Source organism: Lynx canadensis, chromosome D4 (assembly GCF_007474595.2).
Source record: "Lynx canadensis isolate LIC74 chromosome D4, mLynCan4.pri.v2, whole genome shotgun sequence".
Classification (NCBI taxonomy): domain Eukaryota; kingdom Metazoa; phylum Chordata; class Mammalia; order Carnivora; family Felidae; genus Lynx; species Lynx canadensis.
Window position 1 is genome coordinate 90,708,798 of NC_044315.2, and position 19,898 is coordinate 90,728,695.

General features: G+C 61.5%; 1 protein-coding gene and 1 long non-coding RNA gene across 8 annotated transcripts; one reads left to right on the forward strand and one right to left on the reverse strand.

Moving 5' to 3' along the window:
- Nucleotides 1-1,789: 1,789 nt before the first annotated feature.
- Nucleotides 1,790-9,342, reverse strand: PPP1R26 (protein phosphatase 1 regulatory subunit 26). Of its 7 annotated transcripts, XM_030293938.1 has the most exons (5): nt 8,428-8,683; nt 7,922-8,042; nt 7,755-7,837; nt 7,091-7,227; nt 1,790-6,440 (listed from the first exon to the last, which is right to left on the reverse strand). In XM_030293938.1, the coding sequence occupies exon 5, from the start codon at nt 5,930-5,932 to the stop codon at nt 2,438-2,440; it is 3,495 nt and encodes a 1,164-aa protein (XP_030149798.1). In that variant the 5' UTR covers nt 5,933-6,440; nt 7,091-7,227; nt 7,755-7,837; nt 7,922-8,042; nt 8,428-8,683; the 3' UTR covers nt 1,790-2,437. The 7 variants fall into 7 exon arrangements, with proteins under 7 accessions (XP_030149798.1, XP_030149803.1, XP_030149799.1 ...); XM_030293943.1 differs by lacking the exon at nt 7,091-7,227 and having other exon boundaries at nt 8,428-8,684; XM_030293939.1 differs by lacking the exon at nt 7,755-7,837.
- A 562-nt stretch (nt 9,343-9,904) lies between these two features.
- On the forward strand, nt 9,905-18,728 carry LOC115500002. The gene is made up of 3 exons (XR_003964337.1): nt 9,905-10,083; nt 10,365-10,446; nt 18,528-18,728. It is a non-coding gene; the product is annotated as an uncharacterized LOC115500002 (long non-coding RNA).
- The last annotated feature ends 1,170 nt before the right edge of the window (nt 18,729-19,898 follow it).

Here is a 19,898-nt window from a genome sequence, read left to right on the forward strand (position 1 = left end):
CCAATGGTGGGTCCCTTAAACAGGCCCTGAAATTAGTTCGGAGGGCGGTGGGGGCGGGGAGCAAGGGGGCAATACTTTTCATCTTTTTATATGAGCAGAGAAGGCGCTAGAACTTAAACTTAGGGCCCGATTTCCTGAGGCGACTGTGTCTCAGCTCCAGAAACCTGCCGAGAATTCAGATGTTGGGCCATAAAAGGAGGGAGTGAGCCTTGGCTGTAGGAGACCCTCCCTCCCCTCCCTCCCTCTCTTCCCACTGTGCCCTTTCTTTCCAGAAAGTACCCTGGAGCACCAGATACCACTTAAAGATCAGGCCTCTCTCCTTCTTTGCATTAAATGAATGAACCTTTGGCCCCAGGCGCACAGACCCCTCCTTCCCCCCCGGAAGCGAGGATTGATTTGGGAACACACGGTCCCCCTGCCTGCAGAGGTGGGTGCACATTCGGCACCCCGTGCGGCAGCTCCCCGGACACTGCTACTCACGGCTGTAGCGTCAGGTCCCGCACACTCACCCCACCACGGCCCCCTCCCCAGAGATGGTGCGGGGGGAACCTCTGGCCTGGGCCCCAGCGTGCGCCAGAGTTGACCTAGGACACGGGGTCCCTGGGAGGGACCAGCCCAAGCAGGCTTGTGCCTGGTGTGTGTGAGAACAAGGCGTGTGTGAACAGCGGTGCCCCACGCAGAATGGGGGTCAGTGTCGCAGAGGCCGCGGGAACCCGGGGGCAGGAAGGAGGCATGTGTGAAGGGTGCCGGGCCTGGAGGAGACAGGGAGCAAGCAGTAGGGGCAGGGGGTACTCAGAGCTAAGTGCACAGGAGGGTCCTCTAGTCACCATCCCGTCCCACGAAGGCCACTCTGGGTAAGATGCTTAAGCAGATTTACAAGCAGGGCTGGACTCATTTGCATTAAAAAAAAACCCAGTTCCTATATACAAAACAAGCTGATTTTCGTTTCCAAGTGTTAAAAGCACTTCTTCAAAATTAAATGTAAAGCATGGATCACACGAACTGTTTCTCCCGGGGGGGGGGGCACCAAAGCAAGTTAAGAGCCGGCCATGGGGCTGGCGGACGGACCCCTGCAGGTGTCGGGCGGGCCAGAGGGCGGGCTGCAGGCTGAGGGCCCACGGGTGCTCCCTGGCCTATGGGTGCAGAAGGGGCCGTTGCTAAACCCCAGGGTGCACACAGCCTGTAGAAAATTCACTTGCACGTCTGAATACTAAACTCAGCTGCAAAGCAAACCTTGTCCAGGTCCGTCAGCTGAATGCAACAGTGAGTCGTAAAACTCAGGACCGCAGACAATCAACGTCGTGACCGCTGAGTGTCCACCCCACGCGACAGCAGCCCCTCCTGTCTCCCTGGCAGCCTCTGAGCAGAAGGCACGGAAAGCCACACTCTCCCCGCCTCTGCAAGGCGCCGTGGCTTGTGGCGCAGCTCAGACCCACCGCGAGGCCGGGGGCCCTGCCCACCCCCACTCGCAACAGCACAGGCAACGGCCCATTGTGCCTCGGGGAGGCGGGCCCTGGGGAAGCCGCCTGGCGCACCTGCTGAGTGCGTGAGTGTGTGAGTGTGTGTGAGTGTGAGTGAGTGAGTGTGTGGGCACGCCCTGGCGAGGCCCCAGTCCCTGGAGGGTGCTGGGCCTCATCCTGGGCTCTCCAGACGTCTGGGCTGGGCACCACAACAAGGAAAGCGGCCCCGGCCTCGTGTGTTCCCGAGTGCCGATGGGGAGGAGGGCACTCTCAGGTGACGTCACCTTCCCAGACCGTGACTGACGACGACGAGGAATAGTGGCTCCCATACGAAAAGGGCTTTATTGGGCTGTTAGAATCACACAGGAATTGAACGGGGCTGGACGTTAAACAACACAGGCTCGGGTGCCGGTCCGTCCGCCCGCTGGCCGTTGTGCTTTGAAATGTTCTCCCGCGGAGGCGGCGACCGCAGCGCTCAGAGGACTCGCCCTGGCCTCGCGGGACCGGCGGCCTTCAGGTCACAAGAGCTGTCCAGTAGCTTCCCGACGGAGGCCTCCGGGGGCGCTTCTGGGACGCTCGGGGCGGGCGTCCACCGCTGCCTTCCCAGGCACGGCCAGACCCTTCCAGCGGCCACACTGGCGGTCAGGGTCACCTGAGCCCTGGCTGTGACGGCCAAGCCAAGTGGCCGCTAATCTAAGCCTCGCACGCAGACCACAGAAAGCGGCAGTTAGGAATGCCCTACAAAACCAAACAACAGCATTTTCCAAAAATACTTTTTACAGTACTTTAAATAATTTACAAAAAGGCTACAAAAACCCTATTTTCCAGGACACATCTGTTAAATAACACCACCGCTCCCGGCCGGCCTACCCGTCTACGGGGCTGCGCAGGGAGCCTTCCCGTTCCGGGCCCAGGCTCGCGAGCAGCGGGCGCACACAGACGTGCTTCCCACAAGGACACAGAGCCAGCACGCGTCCTCAGGGCTGGAGGGCTTTGCCCTTGGCCTCCGGGCCGCCGCCCTCCTCCACGGACGTGTCGCTGAGCTCGCTCGAGTCACTGCCCACGGCCTCCCGGGCCTCGTCCTCTCCACCGACGGCCCTCCGCCTGTACCTCAGGTCCAAACCGTCGTCCTCAGAGCCCGAGTTCCTCCTGGCGTGCAGGGTGCACGCAGACTGTGACTTCCGGCTGGGCCAGCGTCCGCCTTCCTTCTTCGTGAGCAGGCGCGAGCCTCCGGACACGGGGCTGCGGCCAGCCGGCGTGTCTCTGAAGGCCGAGAAGGACGGGCCCTGCAGGGGCAGACTCAGGGGCGGGCCAAAGACTCCCGCCTGCTTCTCCCCCCAGGAGACACTCTTCCCGAAGTGGAATAACTGTGTGGACAGCAGTGAGGAGAAGCCCGCGAAGGGCAGGCCTTTCTTGGGGTCCTGGCCCTCCAGCCCCTGGTCTCTCTGGCCCCCGAGGCCCCCTCTCCACACGGCCTCTCTGCCCTCTGGGCTCAGCGCCCACGCGCTCTGCAGCCGACTCTGGTGGGCGAAGTCGGCCCACGGGAGGGCGAGGCCGGTCTGGGGGCCCCCCAGGCCATCCGCTCCCGGCTTGCGAGTCCGCGGGCTCCGGCCCCGTGTGGTCACAGCAAAGGCCGCACCGGGGCTTTCCGTCCGGACGCCAGCTTCAACGTGAGAGGGCGGCGGGCCAAGAGCACGCTCTCTGGCACCCCCGGCCCCTCGCGGGCTCTGATCTCTGTGAGCGCAAACGAGTCTCCGACCGGCAGCCGACCCTCTGGCGGACAGGGCCCCGGCCGTGCCGGTGCGCCTGGCCAGGGCCGCAGGGAGGCAGGCCTGCTCCGCCAGGGGGCCGCTCCTCCCGCCTGGAAGGAAGGCCCTCCCCGTGCCCCCAGGGCCACCCCTGCCCCGCTGGCTCTGTGTGCACACACTGGGCTGAAGGGCCAGGGCGGGAGTGGACACCTTCTGGCACGGCAGCTCGGGCCTGGGCATGCTCCGTGAGCCCGGGGCGGCGGGGCCCCCTCCTAGGGCCTCTGAACCGCTCCCGGACTCCTTGGCCTTTTCCGCCAAAAACCTTCTAATCTCCAGCTCGATGCTGTCATCGCTGTCCACGGAGCTGCTGTCATCGGGCAGGGGCCCGGGGCTGGGGCCTGCACCTTGAAGTTCACAGGCTTCTGTGTCACCGCAGAACGAGTTCCCTTCGGGCGCTTTTCTCCTTGACTGGAGGACCGGGGGCGCGTCCGCGGTCCCCGTGCCGTCTGCCCGCGTTCTCTCCGTTTCCCTGCAGGAGACGCTCAAAGTTGTTTTCACCTGATTCTCTCTGCTGTCTTTTTTGGGTTTGGAGAGGCAACTCTTCAACAGAGGAGGGCTCTTGTCTTTCCAGTCCTTCTGGTAGCCCCCGAGTTTATCCACGCACTGGGTCTCGGTGGTGCTGAACCTGACCTTCCTCTTGCACGCGGCCCTGGGGTCCTTCCACCTCCTCCTGAGCCTGCGCCTGGACCGAAGCAGGTCCTTGATGGCGGTGTCCAGGTCCTCGTCGCTGTCCAGCGAGCTGCTCTTGTCCTCCGAGCTCCCCTTCCCCCCGGTGCTCCTCACCGCGGCCGCCTTCCCGTGGCCGGGCCACACGCCACCCCTCGCGTCCGGGCCACCGTGCTGCTCGCCCAGCTCCAGCGGCCTGCAGGAGAGGGGCTGGCCCCTGGTCTCGCCCTCCGTCCTGGGGGCCCGGCCGGGCTGCGCGTTCCCGGGGCCGTGGTCTGCGGCCTGGGCCCCCTCCTGCACCGTCTCTCTTGTTTTCTTGGGTGTGGACGGCCGCACAGCGTTGCTGCCTCCCCTGCGTTTCCTTTTGCAGCTCAGCGACAGGCCCAGCGTTTTGGAGACAGGGACCCCGGGGCCAGGCGACGGCGGTGGGCTCTGTGTGGACTGTGGGCGGCTCTCCGTTGTGGCCAGCCAACCCCCCGACTGAGCCTTCAGAGCCAGGAACGTCCGGATCTCCTGCTCGATGCTGTCATTGCTGTCCACGGAGCTGCTGTCCCCGTCGGAGCGGGCAGGCAGGGCTAGGGGGTAGGAGAGCGGGCTGGCAGGCGGGGGGCTCTCGCCGCCCCCCACGGGGGCTGGCAGGATCGTTTTGGAAATGTCCAGGATCGCTTCCGCGCACATCAGCTCGGCGGATGTTTCTGCCCCGCACGGCGGCCGTTCGGCAAGCTCGTCTTCGGCAGCTCTGGGTTCCCTGGGGGGCCTGGAGGGGGGGTCAGGGGCAGGGCCACCTGGGCGGAGGTCCACGGCCTTCGGGGCCGCCGGCTTCTTCCTGCTTGGTGCTTTCCTGTGGGTTTCGGGCAAGGCACTTTTTGTGGAGTGGCTTGTGCCGCGTGGGGGAGGGTCGGGCCCCCTCCCCTCCGCGAAGGGCGCTCTCTGCGGCGGGTCTCCGCTCGCCTCCTTCCTTTTCTCCAGCTGGTACAGCTGGATGGCCTCCTCGATGCCATCGTCACTGCTGGAGCCGGACGCCTCGGGCACCGGGGCCGTGCTCTTGGGTCGCTTCGCCCTCCTTCCGGGGCCCGTGCTCCTCCTGATGGTACCTTTATTCTGGGCTGCTTCTGCAGGCTCCACATCCGCCTTAGACCTGAGGCCTCGGGGCCGCGTGCTCACCCTCGACGGCCTGGGGGGTTTCCGGAAGACAAACTCCCTGCAGGCTCCGGTCACACCCGGTGCATGGTGTGCCCTGACCGCCAGCTCTTTGCTGGACCTAAACGCCGGTCTGGCCGGATTATCGCCGGGGTCTGGTTTTGCGTCCACGGAAACGTCACCTCTTGGGGTCTCGTGTTGTCTCTTCTCGTTCAGAAACTGCTCTATCTCTGCCTGGATGCTCTGCTCGAAGGAGTCATCGCTGCTAACGCTCGCCGGGGAGGCGGAGCCCTGGTCCCGGCCGGCTTGCACGTGGCTGCCAGGGGCGCCCCCTGAGCTGGGTGCCAGCTTCGGGGGACACGGGGCCGTCGGGGCGCTACTCCGGGGAACCTCTGGTCTGCACCGCCTCCCCCCGTCCGCGGCCCCGGACGGCTGGGCGGCCCCGCCCTTGGCCTTTAGGTACTCCTGGATGGCTTCTTCGATGTCCCGGTCCACGGAATCGTCGCTGTCCGAATCCAGCACCAGGGGGCCGAAGGCTGCAGCTTCCTCCTCCCTGGAGGGGCCAAAATCGGCAGCAAGCCCACAGGCGGCAAACGCGGGGTTGGCGGCCAGCCTGGCGTCCCGGCCTCTGTCTGCCCTCTGGCTTCTCTGCAGGGCAAGCTCATTGCTCATGCCCAGAGCGGCCTCGTGGCTCTGCAGCGTGCTAATGACCATCTGCACTCGGGCACTCACCGAAGCCCTCGCGACGCCCTCGTGCGGCTCTGCGAAGCCCCCGGGAAACCTAAAGCCCCCGGGCGTGCCAAAGGCCTCCCATTTCGACTGGAGAGCAACCACAGGAGGGGCGTTCATGAGAAACATTCTAGCAGGCGGGGAGGGACGTGCGGAAAGGCGACTCTTTATTTCTCTGCCCGTTTCACATCCTGGGAGGAAAGAGGGGGGTCACCGCAACTCTGCTGGCGCACGCGGCCACGGAGAAACGGCACGCCAGGCTGGAGTCCAGAGAGGCGGCTCAGAATCCGGTGCCGGGTGAGCCGGGGGCGCGGGGGGGGGGGGTCACTCATGCTTCCCGGGCCTCGGTCCGCGCAGCTGCAGGGGGAGGCGCGGAAGGACCCGCCCCCAAGCCATGGGCCCCGGGCTCACACCGAGGCCCCCCGCAAGCGTCTCTTCCCCGTCCCGCGTTCCTGCTTCGGCCTTCCGTCTTCTCTGCGCGGGAAGCGAGGTGTTATTTGCCGCAAAAGGCTGTCAACAGGTGCCGACGGGATCAGGTGTGCGTATGCGTCTCCGCAGGTTAAAAAGAATGACTGTGTGAGTGTAAGCTCAGGGTGACTTCGCGGATAGTTTCCTTCTCGATGTGGAAAACAAGCCCCTGAAATAAAAAGTTATGTGCCGTGAGCAATGAAAAAACGAATTCCCCAGGCAGTCTTTAAAGAGCCACAGAGCCTACAGCCTTTTTGTTTAAAAACTGCCAGGTGGTCTCATGGGCTGGTATCATTCTCTGCTAATCGGCAGAGAAGCCGTCCCACACGCTGTCACGCGCCCTTTCTCATCCTGCGTGGTTACTCCGGTTCCCGCAGCTCGGACCGAGGGTGGCTGCGTCAGCGGAACCGCTGGGCTGGTCCTGGGAACGGTTCTGAGGACCTGTCTGCGAAGCGCCCTTCCGCTAAAGGTCAGGGACCGCTGCAGAGGAGGATGTGACGGGCACCGTAGAGAGTCGCTTAGAAAATACAAGACACGTCACCTTACTGGTCATTCCTAACCTGTTTTTCTGATCCCTGATTTCTGACCCCCCCCCCAAATTAGAATGCAAAACATCTGTGATGAAAGACAGCTTTGCAGCATTTACAGCAACAGGGAAACTGAGTTCCGCCCCAGGATAGTGCCGGGCACGGCTGTCACCACCTTTGAACCCCAGTGGACAGACCGGAACCGGCCTGTGTATCTGCTTTGGTTTTAACATGGACCCTTCTCTACCAGGAGCCTCCGTCCCGACGAGCACATCATCTTGTATTTACACACCACAGTCCTTTCCAAGAAAAGCGTGGCCGGCAACCTAGGCACAGACTTGCCCAAACAGGTGCAACTTAACGAGAGGGCCCAAGAGCTTCGGAAGCAAGCCGTTCACGATCACGGATTCGTGTGTCCCCAAAGTGAAGCTATAACGTAAAAGCATTTATTGCAATCACTTGAAATTCTCAAGGCCAGGTTCGGTGGGATAACACAGGAGCCAATGTTTGTAAAGCATTTCAGGGATTAGGTCTTCCCCCCCCCCCGCCCCCCCTTCCCGTTCCTTTACCGACTTTTAAAATAGACTTTTGACTGCCACAGGGTAAAGAAAATCAGAAACATCTAATTCAGATGCCGAAACTTCAGCTAGTACAGATTTTTTTTTTTTTTTTACAAAGAGCATTAATTTAAGGGCTTGAAATTGAATTTTGGAAAAACTTAAGCCTGAGACCAAAGACAGTTAATCACAGCTAATTCGCAACTATCCTGGGCTACAGATCTGGTTCCAGAGGAAGTATGTGAACCTATCTGCCAGTTCTCAGACCCTGGCATCCCACTGCGGCCCCAGATCTCTCTCGTAACATCACCCTCCCGGAAGGCTCCCGGGGTCACAGACCAGTGGGGACGACAGGGTGGGGAGAGGGCTCTTTCACTGGCTAGGGGAGCCTGTGCCCACCTTGCAGTGGGGGTTACTCCAGCTGCCTCAGCACAATGACAGAGATCATGAGATGTTCGCGTCAGCCTCGGGCTGTGAAGAGTCTATATCAAGAATGTTAACTACTTAAGCCGCGATGCGGGCGCAGCAACGAACCCAAAGGCACTGGGCTGCAGTGATTTCCATACCACGTAGCATAGCTGGGGGAAGGACAGCCACTGGTCTCCCCGTGTTCACCGTGTTCCCGTGGTTGCACGGCTGTAGAGAGCTCAGACTCCCAGTGAGGAGGTTTCTGAACTGTCAAATCACCTAGTGCGAGAATGAGGGAAAAAACTCACAGGGAATCTCCAGCGACAGCTTGCGTATTTAAAACAATCAACTACATAAGATGAATCATTCAGAAAAACTCCCCAAAACTATACTTGGAGAGAACTGTGAGCCGAAGCTTTGTCAAATAGCCACCCTGTACCCCGAGAGCCCCAAACCAGGCCTGGAGGGTGGCCAGTGGGGCCACCCAGCCCTGCACCCCAAAGCCACGCGGTGCCAAAGCTGGAAGCGCGTTTGGGGGGGGGGCACCCGGGCATCTCAGTGTGGATGCCAGACCCCAGGGGGGCGCGGAGGACAGAACCTGGCTTATCCCCTGAACAGTCTGGCTCCCTGCACCAAATGCCCCCAAGCACGTTTCTCGGCTCACCAAAGAGTGGTTCAGCTCCTGTCCTTCCCGCTCAGGTGGCAGCTTCCCCTCGTGGGGGAGGAAGGTGAGGGTCAGGGTACCAGGCCCAGAAGGAGGGCCTGGGGGGGGAGGGGCAAGTGGGCGTGAGCCTGCCAGGAGAGGAGGGTCCACAGGGTCGCCACGACCTCTTCTCCCGCGAAGCTGCCGGGCCACCGCCTGTGTCCCGGGGCGCAGCGGCCGAGACCCTCCCAGCGGGCCGGGCCCCAGGGCGCTCGGCCAGGGGAGCGCGGGCACCTCCCGCGGGGCGGGGCCGGCCTCCGCCCAGGTCTGCGCCGGGGATGCGCTGGCGGCCCGAGGCCCCGCCGAGGCCCCGCGACCCTCCCGGAAGCCGCGGCCGGGCGCGGGGCGCGGGGCGGGGTCGCCTTTCCGCCCGAGGGCCGGGCTCGCGGCCGTGCTCGGGGCGGGGAGCCCGGCCAGGCCGGAAGCGCCCGCCGCGGGGCCTCACCTGCGCGCACCTGGGCCCGCCTGCCGCGCGCCGCCGGCTCCGAGGGCCGCCGGGCCGCCTCGGGGACGCGCTCCCCGACCCAGGCCAGGCGGCAGCCCGGCGCCCGCCCCCCCTCCCCACCCCCCCAACCCCCCAGCCCGGCCCGACGCTCGCCCCGCCCCGGCCTCACCGCCCCCCGTCCCGCCGCGCGCCGCGCGCGCGCGCGCCCGGGAGCGAGGAGGAGAGGGAGGGGAGGAGAGGGGAGGGAGGGGAGGGGACTGGAGGGCAGGGCGGGGGAGGCGGCGTGCCCGCGCGGGGCCGGGGGGCGGGCGCGCCGGGGGCGGGGCGGGGCGGGGCGGGCGCGGGCGGTGGCAGCGCCCCCTCCCCGGACCTACCGGCGGCCGCGCTCCGGAAGCCGTGCCCGGTGGCTGGGCATCATGGGAATGGCACGGCCGAGTTCCGGGGGAGGCGCGCGGCCCGCCGGACCCCCGCCCGCTAGCGCGCGCCCACCTGCCGGCCGGCTGCGGGGCGCCCCCACCCCCACTCCCGCGCCCCCCGCCCGGCGTCCGGCCGCGCCGCCCGCGCCCCGCCCCGCGCGCCCAGGCTCGCTCCGGCCCGGGGCGCCCCCCGCGCCGGGGAATTCGGGGTGGCTGACGTGTGACCCCCCCCTCCCCACGCCCGCCCTGCCGGAGGCGGGGCCGGCGCTGGGGGCCGCCCTGTCCCCGGGGTGCCGGCGCGGGGGGCGCGCGCTCCGTAAACGCTGGAAGGTTGGCAGCCGAAGGGGCGGGCCGGAGGCCGGCGCTCGCTGGCTTCTCCGTCCTGACGTCGGTGCCGTGGTGACCGGCTGCAGCGTTGCTAGAAGTTCCTCCACGAGCGTCCATCGTGTCCCTGGCGCCCGGTCCGCGGCGCGGTCCTCGTCGTCTTCCCGCGCCCGAGCGTGCCCGGAGCCCCGAGGTTGAGCCCGACGTCCGGCCGCCCGGCCCCAGGGCCCCCCCAGGCTGCCTGCTCCGGGGCCGGCTTCCTCTCCGGGAAAGCTGCCCAGGCCGCCAGCTGCCTGTGCCTTTAGTTTGGGCCGTGGCCTCCTCCTCGCAGTGCGGGCTTACTCCTTCCCCCCAGCTAACAGATCAGGAGCCCCAGGAGGCTGAGGAGAGGCAGATAGGAGCCCACCAGGCACGCGTGGCTCAGTCACTCAGGTCTGGGCGCCTGGGAGTGTGGGCCCTGGGCCTGGCCTCCCGGGTTGGGGTTCTGTGGGGTGGGGTGGGGGGCGGAGTGGACACCAGCAGCCCCGTTCCTCTTGCGGGAGCGCGCGCGCGCGCTCTCTCTCTCTCTCTCTCTCTCTCACACACACACACACACACACACACACACACACACGGGGTAGAAGGTGTCCCTGGTGGCCTGTTGGGGGAGGGGAGGGGAGCCAGCCCCAAGAGCCCCACAGTTAAGTCAAGTTCCGTTTCTGCGCTCTGCACAGGCCATGGGACCTTGTACCCCTGCGGTTTGGGCTGATGTTTGAGTCCTTGCTCAAGGCCGTTGGTGTTCCAGGTGCTGCTCAGGTGAGGCCGGGGGGGGGGGGGGGCGGGTGGAGCCCTGGGAAGGGAAGGAAGACACAGTTACCATCTGTGTGCAGGTCCCCCCTGGCCTCCTTGCCTCTGGGGTGAACTGGGGATCGTTTTTTGTCTAGTAAGTTCCAGGGGGTTGACAGGACGAAAACCAGAGGCTTTTTCTAACAGGGAAGAAGCGGGGGGGGGGGGGGTTTCTAGTCTTTACAGTCTGGGGAATTCGGGGACCAAGTGTCAAGAAACCCATTAAAACATTGTTTAATGCTTTAATGCTTCGGTGGGTTGTTTTAATAAGCTTTTTTCTTTTTTTTTAATTTTTTTAACGTTTATTCATTTCTGAGAGACAGAGACAGAGAGCGAGCGGGGGAGGGGCAGAGAGAGCGGGAGACACAGAATCGGAAGCAGGCTCCAGGCTCCAGGCTCCGAGCTGTCAGCACAGAGCCCGACGCGGGGCTCGAACTCACAGACCGTGAGATCATGACATGAGCCGAAGTCGGACGCTTACCCGACCGAGCCACCCAGGCGCCCCTCTTCACGGTTTTTAAATATGTGCCGTGATGAACATCTTTGGTGACAGAGTGATCCCCCACCCCTTATCCGTGGGGAGTCCGTTCAGAGACCCGGTGGATGCCTGAAACCAGGGGTGGTACTGATCCCTGCACAGACTGTGTTTTCTCTTATACGTACATACCTGTGACCAATTTAGCTTATGAACTAGGCGCAAAAAGAGAGTAACAATAATAACTGATAATAAGCTAGAGCCGTGGTAGCAATATCCTGGAGTGAAGTCACGGGGCTGTGGTGTCTGTCAAAGTATCTTCCTGCCCTGCACTCGCCCTTCTTGTGATGTTGTCAGAGGGTTGGATGAAGGAGGCGAGTGGCCCAGGCGTGTGGCGCAGCGGGAGGCTGCCGGTGACCTGAGGATCCGTCAGAAGAAGGGTCATCTGCTCCTGGACCCTGGCGACCGCGGGGTAGCTGAGTTGGGGGGGCTGCTGTGTAGGAAGTGGCCTGAGTATCTACTCGGGGTGGTTTCCTAGAACAGACGCTGCTGGGCTGGGACAAAGACTACCTCGCATTTTGGCAGGATGCGTTCCAGAGGCATCGGCGATGCCATGTCCGCCACGGGGGGGGGTGGGGTGGCAAATGGCCCTCTGTCTTCTGCTGGCCGCTGGCCACCCTGCACATTCCGTTTCCTCTCGGGCAGGCTTGGGGAACAGGCCTTTTGTTGCTTTGATTTTGATTTCTTTGCTGGCGACGCTGAGCATCTTTTGATGCTGTTATTGGCTGTGTAGAATGTTGCCTGTGTGTGCTCTTGCACATTTTTGTTTTGTTTGGGCTGTGTGTCTCTTTCTTCTTCTAGAGCTCTTTTACAATAAGGGTTTCAGCCCGTGTCTACCCTGTGCTAGTGTGCATCACATCGGTTTTTCAGTTTGTCTTTTTACCTTTGGAATTCACTTTTTGTTTGTGATGCACAGATTTTTAAATGTGTGTGCAGCCAAATCTATCACTTCCTGACTGGGTTCTGCCTTTGGGATGAGGCTTAGGGTAGCTCTTACCAGGGTGATATTTCCTAGGGGTTCACCAATTTAATAGCTACATTTCAAAATAAGAGAACTGTTTACGACATGGGGGGGGCGTGAGTCAAGGCCTTCTTGGAAACGAGAGGCAGAAGCGTATGATGGGGAAGAAGCGGCCTCTTGAAAGGGAAAGTGCTTTCTGCACTTCTGTCCAAAGGCATGACCTTCAGAAACATGGATCCGCACACATATGCACACACACAGAGGCATGCACAGAGGCACACATACGTGCACACACATGTATGTGCACACACACGCACACGAGGCATGCACACACATGCACACGAGGCATGCACACACACAGGCATGCACACACATGCACACGAGGCATACACACGTACACGAGGCATGCACACGCACAGACATGCACACGAGGTATGCACACGCACACATGCACACGAGGCATGCACACACACATGCACATGAGTCACGCACACGCATGCACACAAGGCATGCACACGCACACACATGCACACGAGGCATACACATGCACACACATGCACACGAGGCATGCACACGCACACACACATGTACACAAGGCATGCACACATGCAGACATGCACACAAGGTATGCACACGCACACACATGCACATGAGGCATGCACACACATGCACACGAGGCATGCACACACACATGTACACGAGGCACGGACACGCACACACACATGTACACGAGGCATGCACACGCACGCACACATGCACACAAGGTATGCACACACACATGCACACAGGGCATGCACACATGCATATACGTGCATGCTCACATGTGCACACGCACACACATGCACACAGGGCATGCACACATGCACATACATGCATGCTCACACATGTGCGCACACACGCACACGCGTGCACACACACGCACACGGGTGCACACACACATGTTCTTAACTTTGGGAAGCTTAACCTCTTGCAAATCGTCAGGTCTCCATGGGAGGAATGAGAAGAGAGACGTCTGTGTTTGCCAGAACTCTCCTGTCGTGAGAGGTGTGGGCTTCGGTGTTGGGGACTCGAGTTACCCCTCTAGACAGGCTCCTGACTGTGCAGGTTTGGGTCCCCCAGTATCAGCCCACGGGCTGCCTCCCCAGTGTTCTTGCAATAGCAGGCCCCCCCCATTGTCCCCCCCAGGGGAGGAGGGGCCGCTGGCAGCTCCACTCAGCCCTGGCCCAGCGCTTCTGGAAGGACAGTCAGTAGCTGTGCTCTCCTCTAGGTGGGCCACAGTGGGAACGGGGACAGCGGTGGCGGGGCATCTGGTCAGGCCCTGGGGCACATGCGCGTCACCGCTCTCCTCTGGTCCTCCGTTTGCCCTTCTGTGAAGGGAGCAGAGAATCTCTAGGAAACTTCTTGTCACTCTCCATACACCTCCAGGGAGATGGCTGGGGACCCCGGAGACCAGGGTCAGTGCTGGTAGAGAAGCCGGGGTCCTTTATTCACAGCTGTTTTCCTTTCAAGAGTTAATGATGGTCTCATAAAGGAACTCATGTGGAAGGAGGCACCCCCCCACCCGCCCCAACTCAAGGACATTTGACAGTCCCCGGAGGCCCTGGGGATGCAGGCGTAGACCCAGGTGGTGGGCCTGAGTGCTGCTGTGTCCCTGCCCTGCGTGAAACGGAAAACGCATCGGCCCCACTTTGACACTCTGGCCTGAGGTCGGGCTCACACGGTTCCTACAGGCGGGTCTCTACAAAGACTATTCTTGGCTCATCAAAGCAAAAGAGCCTCGAGGACCAGCAGCAGGGTCACTGGGAGGGAAGGAGGTCTGCCCTTGCGCCCCCCAGAGCGGGTCAAGGTGCGTCCGCCTCCGGGTGACGGTGTACCAGGTGGCTGGATACAGACTCACGCGCTTGGGCTGCGGCGGCTTGGATTATTCCTGCTAAGTTCTTCCACGCTCGTTTCATCTTTAAGTTGTGAGCAATTTTGCTCTCACGCGTGCAGAACTTAGGACATTTAACGCAGGGGGTGAATGCTCACGTCCGCTGGTGAGGCTGTACGCGCTCCACCCAGAGCCCGCCTGGTCCGGTCTTTGGAAATTCTGTTTCTTCCAAACAACCGTAAAAGTCTTTTACCTGAGAAATGGCTTTTAGTGGCTTCTTTCAGTTTTATCGCTTGGGCGTCAGGTGCTTAGGATGGTCCGGGCGTGAATTTTACCCCGTTTGCTAATCACCATCGCAGAGGCTAGCGCGACTCTAAGACCGCCTATTTATACGGTGACGGCCTAAGTGAGGGCACAAGGTAAGCCTCCCGGGACGCAATTATTCCACAGGACCCGGTGTGCATTCTAAGTGGGAAACGAGGACACGTCACCTCCGATTCATTCAAGGCAGAGCAGGATGGTTTCCAATTCTGGATTCGAGAGAAAAATGATGTTCTCGCTCTGGTTCTTGGCAGAAAATAAAGTGGATGAAGACCTTGACCGGGCGGTGTTGGGGGGTTTTCTCCTGTCCTCTCCTCAGAGGGCCCGCTGGCACCGGGGGGCTCAGGGCCAGGATGGGTCCCCCCCAACTTCCGGGCAGGAAAAACATACTGAGAAAAGGGAAAGGGACAAAGGCCAGCGGCAGGCCGACGCCTCCGACCCAACGAGCCCTGGGACAGGAGAAGGATGTGCGGGGGGCTCCGGGACGGGCTCCCGAGGCCGGGCGGTGGGGCTGTACTGCGAACGCAGCGGGGATCGGCCCAGTGGAGGCGAGAGGCCCGGCCTCTACACTGATGCACAGAGGCCACTGCTCGTGGGTCGCCTCTGGGCAAGGGGTGACCGCGGGCCGGGAGTGTCCCTTGGGCTGTGGCTCGGCCCACAGGGGCTCCGGGCAGCATAGGAAATGTCAGATTTAAAATTTATATATTTTGGGGGCGCCTGGGTGGCTCAGTCGGTTAAGCCTTCCGACTTCAGCTCAGTTCATGACCTCGTGGTCCGTGAGTTCGAGCCCCGCGTCGGGCTCTGTGCTGACAGCTCGGAGCCCGGAGCCTGTTTCAGATTCTGTGTCTCCCTCTCTCTCTGACCGTCCCCTATCCATGCTCTGTCTCTCTCTGTCTCAGAAATAAATAAACATTAAAAAAAAAATCAAAGTTCCCGAGGCTCGACCCGTGTGTCCTGGGGGGCCGGGCCAGGGCAAGCTCACGCGGCCCAGTGCCTTACCCTCTCCCCCAAAGTGACCCCCGAGGCTGGGTTGATGGACAGCAGTCAGGAGTCCTGCAAGGACACGCCCAGCAGGTGTCGGCTCCCCCTTTGCCCTCAGCTGGGATCTGGAATGAAAGCCGGTCCCTCCGCGCTCCGTGCAGGGCTGTGTGGAAGGGGGCACGCGGGCTCCGAGGGGACGTTCCCCACCTCCACCCAGGAGCCCCGGGCTGGGCACGGCAGAGCCAGGGGCTCATTCAAGTGAGCAGCCCGTCATCTTCAGGGACGTCTTAGAGCCCAAACGTAGGGTGGTGGTGGCCAGGGGCTGGGGGGAGAGGGGGGCTCGGGTGCTGGCCCGTGGATGTGGGGTCTCAGAAAGGGCTGGGCGGGATCCCCACGCCTTCCCTGGCCTGTGCACAAAGTGCTGGGTGTGCTTGTGTGTGTGGGAGGGTGGCAGGGAGCCCCGAGGCAGCACCAGGCACTCCCTAAGGAGCAGAGACATGGCTCCAGTGTCTCCTCAGTTCAGTGGTTTGTCCCGGGGGAAGGCTTCTCTGCAGCCCGGCACCTTCCTTCCCAGCACGGACGGCACTCGTCTGTGTGCGTGATTCCCTGATGCCCCATCGAGTGGAGGCTGTCCCTGGGAACCCAGCAGGTACTAGCAGAAAGTGAAAATGGACTCAGGAAGCATTGCTTGGTGCCTCCCGGGTGCCACAGCCTGTCGATGCAGCAAAAGGAAGAGTCCAGCCCTGCTCCCCAAGAGCCCCATGGATGGGGAATCGGTGAGGTGACATTGGCCAGTACAGTGTGGCTAAGGCTGGGGGAGCTCTGAGCCGGGCACATCCAGGCACATCGGAATGCAGTGAGAAGCTGCCGACGAGCTTCCAGCGGTAGATCAGAGTTCCTCTCCCTTCCTGGGCTGCTGAACTGGGCAGGGTGGCCACGTATAGGTATGTAGGTTGCTCACTGCACAAGGAAGGCTAATTCACCATGGCCCCACAGCCGCTGTCACCGTGATGTCCTTGGCAACAAACAGGAGAGGCTCTTGTGGCCCCGGACGCCCTGAGGCCACTCGTTGCCTTAACTGAACGCCTCTCCGGCTCACTTTGGTTCCGTTCCTTTCTTGCTTTCTGTCTTTGTGACCTTGACGGTTCTGAAGAGGTCAGTTCCCGGCAAGCCCTGGATTGTTTCCTCTTTCGGGCGCGTCCTTGCGATCAGAAGCATCACAGAAGTGGGCTTGCACCGTAGCAGACACAGGTGTCGATCTGTCCAGCCCCTGCCGACCGCTCGGGCAGGGAGGCGTCAGGCGCGAATCGTAGTTCTCCCTTTCGCCGCGAGCAAGTCTCAGGGAGCGGGAGACGCCGTGCTTTGGGACGACGTCAACATCCTGCAAACATCGTAAGTTTGCCCACCGGTGTTGGCATCCGTTGATGATTCTCGCCAGGAAGAAACTAGACCGTGACGTTGGTCAGACGGCGGTTGTCTATCCTGTCGTCTGTCTTTACCACTTTTCGTTCTGCAGGAGGAAGTCTTTCCCTTCGATGTGACTCTGCAGTAGGGACTCGTGACTCTTTTTTTTTTTTTTTAATGTTTACTTATTTTTGAGACAGAGACAGAGCATGAGTGGGGGAGGGGCAGAGAGAGAAGGAGACACAGAATCCGAAACAGGCCCCAGGCTCCGAGCCATCAGCACAGAGCCCGACGCGGGGCTCGAACTCATGGACCGCAAGATCATGACCTGAGCCGAAGTCCGTCGCTCAACCGACGGAGCCCCCCAGGCGCCCCTGGACTCGTGACTCCTATTTTACGTGTCATACTGAGTTACTGTCACTTTTGCTGTTGTTATTCAAATTGTCCCTGAGTTGGCCAGAAGGATTTTGGAGGGTTTTGATGAAGGAGGGCCACAATTAGATGCAGATTTGTAAAAAAGATCCCTGTGAACCTCAGGGTGACACTGCTCTATACAGCCGGGGTCAGCTACGCTCGAGGACAGGGGTGACACAGGGGCCGGCAGAGACTAGGAGCCGCTGCGACCCTCAGCCGCCGCCCGTGGGAACGCGCGATGCTGAAAACCGGTGGGTACTTTCTTAGAGACAGCCGCCGACCGCCTTCTGTCGTTCTGCGGGTTCTAGAAGGTCGTATAAATAGGATCTCACGGTGCTATTCTCTTACTCCTGGCTCCTTTCACTTGGTGTGATGTTTTGGGGACCCACCCACGTTGCGCGTGTCACAAGTGGGTTCCTTTCTGTGCTGTGTCTTTTCCAGCGCATGGAAATGCCACTGTTTTTATAATCGGCTCGGCTGCCGGTAGACGGGCTGTTTTCCGTCTGGGCTGTTGTAAGCCATGCACGCCTGGGGCGGGATTGTATACAGTATGTTAGCTTTAGAAGACACTGCCCAGCTGTTTCCCAAAGTGGTCCCGGTGGGGGCACACGAGCCCTGTGTCCTCAGGCTGGGGCGGGCCGGAGGGTCCCCCGTGTGCTGGGCAGACCCCTCAGGGAAAGACGCTGGGGTCCCCCTTCCTGGGGCTTCTTTGGGGCTGACAGAGTGGTGTTCGGGCCGCTAAAGGAGAGACCCCCTGTTCCCCCCCCCCCCCAAGTTATGAAGAACTTACAGGCCCACAGGGCAGTGAAGTCACAGGGACAGTAAGAAAGGCGCCGAGGCTAAAGTCCCCAAAACATCTAGGAACTTCTAAAGTCCCTCCCTCCCTCCCTCCCTCGAGCTCTGGCTCCAGCAGCCCCACTGGGGCCCCGGGGCAGAGGGGCAGGGACATTCAGGTTTGGGGGGCCACGAGCCCCACATATCACTGCTGTCCCCCCGGGTTCTCGTGTGCAGACCTGTTTGGGAATCTCCCCCACGGTAGGCTCTGCCCTTGGCCAGCCTGGCCCATAACAGGTCAATCAGATCAGAAGCTCTGGGCGAGGGGCTCAGGGCTTCCCAGTGGTTTCCAATGCTCGACCAGGGTGAGACCCTCCGGCTGTGGGGCTCCCGGCTAGGAGCTGGCCCCAGGGGACCGGGCCTCCTCTGAGCAAGGCTGCCCCAGCTTCAGGCAAGGCCGGATTGGCCTCTGATGTTCCAGAGTGCCTTGTGGCCTCCGGGAGAGCAAGGGGCGGGCTCTACTGACAACCTGGCTTGTGGGCTCCCGGTTGAGGCCCTGGGGCTGCGGGTGGCAGCAAAACAGGACAAAGGGCTGTTACTATCCAAGGGAAGTCGGTGCCCTTCCCACGGTGGGGAGACAGGCGGGGTTTGATTTCTAAGATCGGAGGCACCGACCAGGTGAGGAATGGCTTCCCCTGCAGCTTTACAGGATGGCCCTGGGGGTCAGAAGCAGGGACAGTGCCACCCACCCTCCCGGATCGCTGTCCGAGCCGTGCCTTTCTTTTGTGCAGACGACCCCTTCGCCGCCTGGACACCCAAGGCGCGCAGACGAGCTGGGGGTGCAGCCAGCCTCCCAAACGCTCACCCGCCCTTGCAGCTCCGTGAAACGACCCCACGGCGTTGGAGATGATCTGTGTGAGTCCCTGTCCTGCAGACCGGACCCCGCTTACTCAGCGGGCTGCGTCGGAGGCCCCTGGCTCCCGTTCCCATAACGCCCAGCAGCCGTCACGGCCCCCTCGGGGAAACCAGTCCCGGGTGATTTTGCCAAGCCCTGCATTCAAGCTGACACCCACAGCCTGCCTGGTGACTCACACCATTCTCCCAAAAGTAATTCCCGAAAAGTAAATCCCCCTGGATTACTGTCTATTCGCAAAAGTGAAATCCATCTGGACAGCGTGGCCGTGTGCCCTGTGGGGTCTCTCACGGGCCCAGAAGGCCATGGTCCGGAGTGAGCATCTTTCTTGGGGGGGGGGAAACAATTTAACATCTAGTCTGCTAAAATATTTGTATTGCATTGCCGAAAAGTAACGAGGGCTTCTGGTGGAAAATCTGAGAGGTAACAGGTCTGTTAAAAAGAGGCTTAAAAGCACCTACAACGGGCAACCATTTCTCATCTACTCTGCTATGGAAGGGTCAGTTGGAAGTCGGGAGAAAGCCCCTGCAGGACAGGGCTGGGCTGTGGGGACACAGGACAAGAGTGTGCCCCCGCCCCCTGAGACTGGCCCGGCCTCCCCAGACAGCTGGTCTGTGGCTGTGGGGCCATGGGCGATGGCCAGTGGGTGCCGTAGGGCAACAAGTCCCTACCACCCTCGGTCACCGAGACAACCGTGTGACATCGCTTTAGTAGTAAACCTTCAATTAGTGACAGGGGTGTGGAGACTGGGGAGGAGCAGTGAATTACCCACTTCCAGCCCCCCTGGTGGAGCCCAAACGAGGGCAGGGAGCTCAGACCCTAGGGAGGGAGTCTGTCTGGCAGGGGTCATCTTTCCAACCCAGATGCCCAGCCACAAGTCACAGACCACTCTGTGGATTGGTTGTCCTTGGGTCAGGTGTTTACCCAAATCAGCTCTGCCTAGAGGGCCTAGGGGCTTGGGCGGGGGCGGGGAGAGGCCAATCCCTGGAAGAAATAAAGGGCAAGCCACTTGGGAATGGGGAGTATGTCCAGCATTAGATGCCCAGCAAGTACCTGGGATTGAAAATGCCCCCGAGGGGCGCCTGGGTGGCGCAGTCGGTTAAGCGTCCGACTTCAGCCAGGTCACGATCTCGCGGTCCGTGAGTTCGAGCCCCGCGTCAGGCTCTGGGCTGATGGCTCGGAGCCTGGAGCCGGTTTCCGATTCTGTGTCTCCCTCTCTCTCTGCCCCTCCCCCGTTCATGCTCTGTCT

Excerpts from the sequence above, each read along its gene's own strand:
- PPP1R26 (XM_030293945.1), bottom strand. The coding sequence starts at position 5,932 with ATGTTTCTCATGAACGCCCCTCCTGTGGTTGCTCTCCAGTCGAAATGG.